This window comes from Arachis hypogaea, chromosome 4 (assembly GCF_003086295.3).
Source record: "Arachis hypogaea cultivar Tifrunner chromosome 4, arahy.Tifrunner.gnm2.J5K5, whole genome shotgun sequence".
Classification (NCBI taxonomy): Eukaryota; Viridiplantae; Streptophyta; class Magnoliopsida; order Fabales; family Fabaceae; genus Arachis; species Arachis hypogaea.
The window spans coordinates 3402213-3409325 of NC_092039.1; the positions used below are offsets into that span (position 1 = coordinate 3402213).

The following is a 7113-nucleotide window of genomic DNA, read 5'->3' on the forward strand; positions in this document are numbered from 1 at the left end:
AAAAACTAAAACCATAATAATACCAGAATTTTTTCCAACAGCGGTAAATCATATATTTTGAATATACAACAAATCATAGGATATAATGCAAGCATCATATATGTGGTACAAAATTAATTAGGAAAACACACTTCATAAGTGAAGCCAATGCGTTAACAAGTGGTTGGTTTAAAGTTTAAACTTGGTTCCAACATAGCATGCTTGATTTTTCTTTTGCATTTACATGTCAGAGCTACAAATGAAAAATCCAAACATGCACTTCACTTGTAGCGCAACCCAAATCAAATGACAATGCACCTCAAATGCCCTTATACTGCAGGTTCAGGTGCTGTCATGCACATATAAATAAATATCTAAAATCTTCACCTAATTACAAAGCGGGAAAAGGTGGGGGAAAAGAGTCTAAAAATGACATCTGAACAAATTTTACACCATGGTTAAAGTAGTAACATAAATAAAAGCAGTATTATTCCCATTAGCCTAAAGATTCTTAGCTTACCCCTCATCTATCGGTTAAATAATTAGCCGGCAGAGCTCGCGGACTAATTTCGAGGAAACCTTTCAGATTGCCATGTTTTTCTGTGAGTCTGAATGCTGGGATTTGGTGGGAGAACATGAGCAATTTTCTGCTGGGTATTCTCTGGGTTGCAGGTGATCTCCCATTTGATTTGCCCTTAAAGACTGAATGATAACCACTCACCTTCTCCAAAGGCAACACCTCTATCCCCAAACTATTATTATCTTCTTCAACAACTTCCACTATATCATACTCCATCTTTAACAAATCGGCTCGCCTGATTTTAGTTGTCCATTTCCTATACAATGCCCAAACTTGACCTTTCCTTGGGAATATTATGAACTCCTTATCCCTGCCATTACCATCAGTAACAGGATGCAGCTGATGTGAAAAAGAATTTGTGTCCTTAAGAATAGAGACAACAGGACTTTGTATAACCCGAAATCGTCCGCAAGGAACGATCATTTTCTTGTCATCCCATTTAACAGCAGTATCTGGTATCCAGCAATTAGTAAGATTCAAAACATGCACCTCAAAATCTGGGCTAGGCTTAATCAATATAATCAAACCATAATACCTTGGTGCTCCATCCTGTCCACCATAACTTGCCCAAACCTGACCAACGCCAACCTTTGATCTCTCCTCATCAAAATTGAAGAACTGCTGTTTGGGTACTTGAATAGCTGCTGCCACTGAAGCTGAAGGAGCACTACCATTAGCAATATGATCAACAGGAGCCTTGGTCCTTAGTGTTGAATTTTGACCTTCCAAGTTAATCTTAGAAGTAGATGCATGTGTGTCAGATTTCATGGAGAATTTTAAGGCATCTGAAGACCTTGAACTCATCCCAACAGATGGACTTTGACTATTTTTCCCTATTAATTCTCCAGGAAGTTCAATCTCATCCAGATTCATAGGCAAGGATACAGGATCAAGTTCTAAAGATCCCATAGGAACACCTACTCCTTCCTGACCAGTCATCCGAAAAGACGGAACCCTGTGAGAGAATCTGAACAACTGTGTTGATGGTATTTGAAATAATGGCTTACCGTCCTTCAAAATAGGAAAGAAGAGACTCACAAAGCCTTTCAACTTCCCCAATAATGCAACAAATACTCCGTCACCTTCAACATAATTTGACAAGATTTCCACAAACTCAAAATCAAACTTCCGATGGGATTCTGCATCCTTATGCCATTTAATATCCCAGTTTTTAAAAAGAGCCCAAGTTTCTCCCTTTCTAGGGTACACGTTGAAAGAGCTCCGGCCAACCTTTTCACAAGTAATCTCATGCGAGAACGTCTCATGGCCTTCAATGATGTCACTGCTACCAAGTTTATACTTCCCACATGCAATTGGCAATTCCTTATTCGACCAGCTGATTTCATCATCGTCATCTGGATCTGGTTCAAGCCATGTTATCCGCAACTTGAACCCAGGAGACATAACTTTTTTTATCAAAGCATAAAATCTTGGCATGCCATCTGCCATATCATAAATAGCCCAAATCTGCCCAGCAGCAAAAGAATCCTCTTTCTTGTCCTTGTCAAAGTCACTAAACTCTGGATCAGGATAGACATCATTCTCTGAAGCTTCATCTACTTTTGAATCTCCCACTACTTCTTCACCCCTCACTTCTTTAATTTTCGCATTTCTATTTACCAAGTCCTCTTCAGAGTCTCGCTTTACACCTTTTTTATTATCTTTCAGACCAGAGGCTAAACCATTTTGATTATTCATTTCATTAGCAGGGTTTGATGATCCATTCCCTGTATTGATTCTTGAAGGCTCAAATGATTCATCATCGTCGTCATCACTTGCATTCTCATTGTAGGAAACCTGATGCTTTTGCCGTGTAGACCTCCGCGGATGCTCTTCTCTAGAAGCCGAATTTTTTTCCAAATCAGTAAAACCATCATCGTTAGCAAACATATCGTCAGAATCACTGCTAAACGAATCAGAACTTTCACTGGATTCAACCATCTGCTTCCTGCTCCTCTTTCCATTTGGCTTTTTGGAGACATCAGAAGTAGAGCCTTTGTTTGCCCTAGACTCTGTATCGGACTTCTTTGTATGCAGATTAGCTTGAGCTCCAAAATCCACCTTCACGGCACCATGATTGAGGCCATATGTCCGCTGGGTGAAAGTTTGCTGACTTAGATTAGTTGCTGGGGTTGTACCTTGAACATCGACATCATATGCAATAAAGGGCTTATTGCAATGTTGGCAGCGAAGAGATCTATTCAAAACTTCCTTATAATACTCATATCTAACCGAACAAAATGAGCATGCAGTCCAAAAGGTAGCGCGGTCACCATTGATCCCCTGTTGAGATGTTTGAGAAGGCTGTTGTTGCTGCTGCCAAGGATTAAAGGTCGTAAAATTAGGCCTCACAGTGTTTTGTGTTACAGAATTATAATTCATCTGAAACTTCTGTTGATGATGAGGTGCCATAGAAGGCCCGTGCATTACAACCCTGCACTTCCTGTCAAGCTCCGAGCGTTTTTCTCTATCCAAAAGGATTCGTTGTGCTTCCCCAATCAGCTTGAATGCTGCTTCTGCACCAGCATACTTGTTTTTGTCAGGATGAAGTTGGAGAGCAAACTTCCTGTACTGTTTCTTAATTGTGGCCTCATCAGCTGTCACCTCAATCTGAAGAATTTTATACCAGTTCATCTCATTACCGTACAATTTTTGCTCTGCAGAGCAATGCACATCACAAACAACAAGCATCTGAGCAATGTTCTCCACATCAGGAAATAACTGCTGAGCCCTGAGAGCAAATTTACGAGCACCTGGGAAATCCCTGCTTTGCATCTTCTGTTCTGCAAGAACCTTGGCCCTTAAGGCCTCTTCTTTATTGCAATCCATCAAAAGTTCAGATTTAAAACCCGACGTTAGTGGTATGGATAGGCGATCTGACAAACAGGCTACATTGATTAATTGATTACAGTCCTTGCATTCAGATTGACCCTGCAGATGATTTTCTACAGTTAGATCCAATATCATTATATCAACCAAAATTTTCTACAAGATGAAGAACTGCACAACAAACAGATTTCCAAAGAAATATTGCTTCTCCGGTCAACACTACATGTATCCACTTTTTGCTAGGAGAAAACGAACCATGTATGAAACAAGCAACAAAAATATTAAACAATTCCAGTGAAATTTGACACCTTTCTACCTCAATCCCACACAAAGTAGCTAAATTCCTCGTCCCCAATACAAAATAAATAACAGTAATAAACAAACAAACAAATAAGACCCAGAAATTAGTCACCATTAAAATTAAGCAATCCACAAATGAACTAAGAAACCGACTTGTATTCAAGTCAAGGTCAACAAATGCAAAAGAAGAAAATAAATTAATATAAATTAAGTAATCTTGAAGGAGTAAGACTGGGCAAAATTAATATAAACCCTAGAATTGGGAACCGTGAAGAAGAAAATAAACTAAGCATATTGGAAGAAAAAGAAGAAGATAGTAAACGAACTTGCAGTGTGATGAAGAATTGAAGTGAGTGAGTATAGCTACCAAAAAGAAGAGAGGGAGAAAATCTGCAAAACCATGCGACTGCGGTGTTATTTTCTTCCTAAGCCTTATTTTCTTCTTCCCAACTGTGTTGAACTGTCTTTTTTTTTTATCCCTTAAATGTAATTTATATTTATTCAATTAGTCTAGGGTTCATTTTCTAATGGTATTTGATGTGAAAAATTTTGATCCAAGGGTCCATAATTAGTTATGATGTACGGACACGCATACGGAATATAGAATATGTGAATACACACGGTATATATATAAAATATAAAATATTTTTTAAATAATTATAATAATATCTTAATATTTATTAATATTAAATATAAATTAATTTTTTAATTTTTTTAATTATATAAAATATTTAAAATATTTTTTGTTTTAATAATATATAATATTTTAAAACTCATTTTAAAAATATATATTAAAATTATAAAAATAAAACTGAATATATTAACACATGATAATATTTAAATATGTCCAAACATATTTTAAAAAAAATTATTTTTTAATAAGACACAATATTTTACCACTAAATTAAAAAAATATCCAAAATATATCCAATATCTAAATAAAGTAATTAAAAAAATATTCATACTCCATAAATAATTAGTATTTTAGAAAAGCAATTTAATTTTCTCTAATTTTTACTTCTCAACCCAATCATTTCTGTCACAAATTAGGGCTGTAAGACATATCAGTAATCAAGAAAAATAACTATGACTATGATATACTTTATTATTTATAAATACAAATTTTAATATCATAAAAGTCATTAATTTTATGAAAATATTTGATGATAGTGTAATGCCCTTAATATTTCTCATTGGAATACAAGTTTTCATCAACATAAAAGTCTAACCTGGCATTATATATATATATATATATATATATATATATATATATATATATATATATATATATATATAAACTCAATATTCTTATTATATGTAATTTAAACTATTTTATAATATGGTCTTTAATCTAATTTGATTTCAATGTCTTAATTAAAATTGTTTATTGTTTATCCTTTCTTTTTCTATCTATTATATCAATAGTAGGGATGATAATAAATGGAGTTAGATAAAAATTGTATCCAACTCTAATTCTACATATAAATTAAGATTTTTATATAAATTTAATTCTATTTTGTTTGCAGATCGAGAATATCTCAACCTATGATGCACTGACACATATATAAGAATACAACATGACACAAAACACACAGATACACGAATTTAAAATTTTAAAAGATATAAAGTTATATATATATATAATATAAAAAATTTTTAGATAAATTATAATGATATTTTAGTATTTTATTTATATTAATTATATAAAATATTTTAAATATTTTTTATTTTAATAATTAATAATATATATTATTTCTAAACTCATTTCAAGAATACATGTTAAGAATAAGGTTGGACACGCCGACATATGAGGTATTTAAACGTGTCCGAAGAATATTTTTTATTTTTTATTAAGAGACAGTTGGACACAGAAAATACGTGTGTCAAACGAGTGTCGAAAAATGTCGTGTCTAAAATGTGTCTGATACGCTGACATGTCAAATAAAAAAAGTGTCTGTGCTTCATAGAACCTAACCCTAACTCTACTGTTCTTAACCAGCGGGTTACCAAAAATATGTAACATTATTATATAACTTGATGATAATTTAAAATATAACTGATTTTTATGTAAAAAAAAAGTATTAAATTATCAATTAATAATCTTTTCTTAGTGGCTATGGATCTTTTGCATTTAGTGAGAGGTCATTGGTTCAACGTTCATTCCTACCCACACGCTACCCTACCTGCTGCGGATCGGGATGGGTACGGGTATATGTTGTCACCCCTATAAATAGAACATTTAGGAAATAATCCTGCTAGGTGGATAATGAGAACAACGGTCGCGTTTTCAAGCCCAATATTCAGTCAAAATATCCCAAATCCAAAATTCACTTTCACCTTTGAACTACTGCATAACCCAATTTCACCCACACCAAACCCTAAACCTTATTTTTTTTAACCGCAGCCTCCTAAAACGCAGAAAAAATCGAACTACATTCCACCGTTGCTACGCTGTCGTATCTCCACTGCGTCGCCGCCTCTTCATCGCCGTCGTCGGGATGTATCATCTCCATCCCCTCGCTGACTCTTTGTCTGCCTCGCGCCCTCGTTATCGCAGTTGAAAATAGACGTCAGTACAGCCACGGTCGGCCACTGGAATAACCCATCTCATGCCATCGCTTTCTTCGTAAAACTAGATTCGTCTCGCCATTAGTCCTAAGCCGTCCCCGACATCCCTGATAACTATTCTTTCTACCGTTTCTTTTGAACTTTTGCTTGAATTCTTCAATTGCTTGAACTTGATTTCTGAGTATTCCTTAGCTTGAATTCTATTTTCAGTTAGTTACTAGATGTTTATTTTATAAATTAGTGGATGTTACTTTTAGTTTGAATTATTGGATTTTACTTCTGGTAAATTATTGTAGATGTTTGAACAATTTGTTGTAACCGGAAAAAAACATGTGACTATTGCTGATTTGCTTAGTTTCATTTTTTTTGCGATGCTATATGTTTCTTATTTTGGATGGGTAGTTTTTAAAAGAAAAGATAAAAAAGTTACTGCTCAACTTGATCTTGGTTGAATTGATGTTGAAAAGTTACTGCTCAACTTGATATTATTTCTTATTTTTTAATGGAGTAAACACTTAATCTGATCCCTGTCCATTTTAAATTAGGACAAGGCGATCCCTCACAAAAAAAGTCATCAATGCCGGTCTCTGTCCATCCATAAAATAACCCATTGTGCCCCTCCCTTGTATCCCATGTCCATACTTGATAGAAAAATCTAATCTGTCAGTTATCGATGCTGATCTGGACGTTATTTCAAAGTTAAGTGCCAATGTGGATCAGGAGAAATGGATAGGGATTTATTTATCCCCCTGTCACATTCAAAAATCGCAACGTTTTTGGGTTAAAGAAGGAGGAAACATCGTTCTCACCCACATAACCCCCCAAATCCTAACCCGTATTTACAGAATAACCAAAAC

The 7113-nt window shown here is 34.6% G+C and overlaps 1 protein-coding gene across 1 annotated transcript; it reads right to left on the reverse strand.

Moving 5' to 3' along the window:
• Positions 1-239: 239 nt before the first annotated feature.
• LOC112795785 (uncharacterized) lies at positions 240-4161 on the reverse strand. The gene is made up of 2 exons (XM_025837938.3): positions 4056-4161; positions 240-3490 (listed from the first exon to the last, which is right to left on the reverse strand). The coding sequence occupies exon 2, from the start codon at positions 3386-3388 to the stop codon at positions 503-505; it is 2886 nt and encodes a 961-aa protein (XP_025693723.1). The 5' UTR covers positions 3389-3490; positions 4056-4161; the 3' UTR covers positions 240-502.
• Between the last annotated feature and the right edge of the window lie 2952 nt (positions 4162-7113).

Excerpts from the sequence above, each read along its gene's own strand:
- LOC112795785 (XM_025837938.3), bottom strand. The coding sequence starts at position 3,388 with ATGGATTGCAATAAAGAAGAGGCCTTAAGGGCCAAGGTTCTTGCAGAA.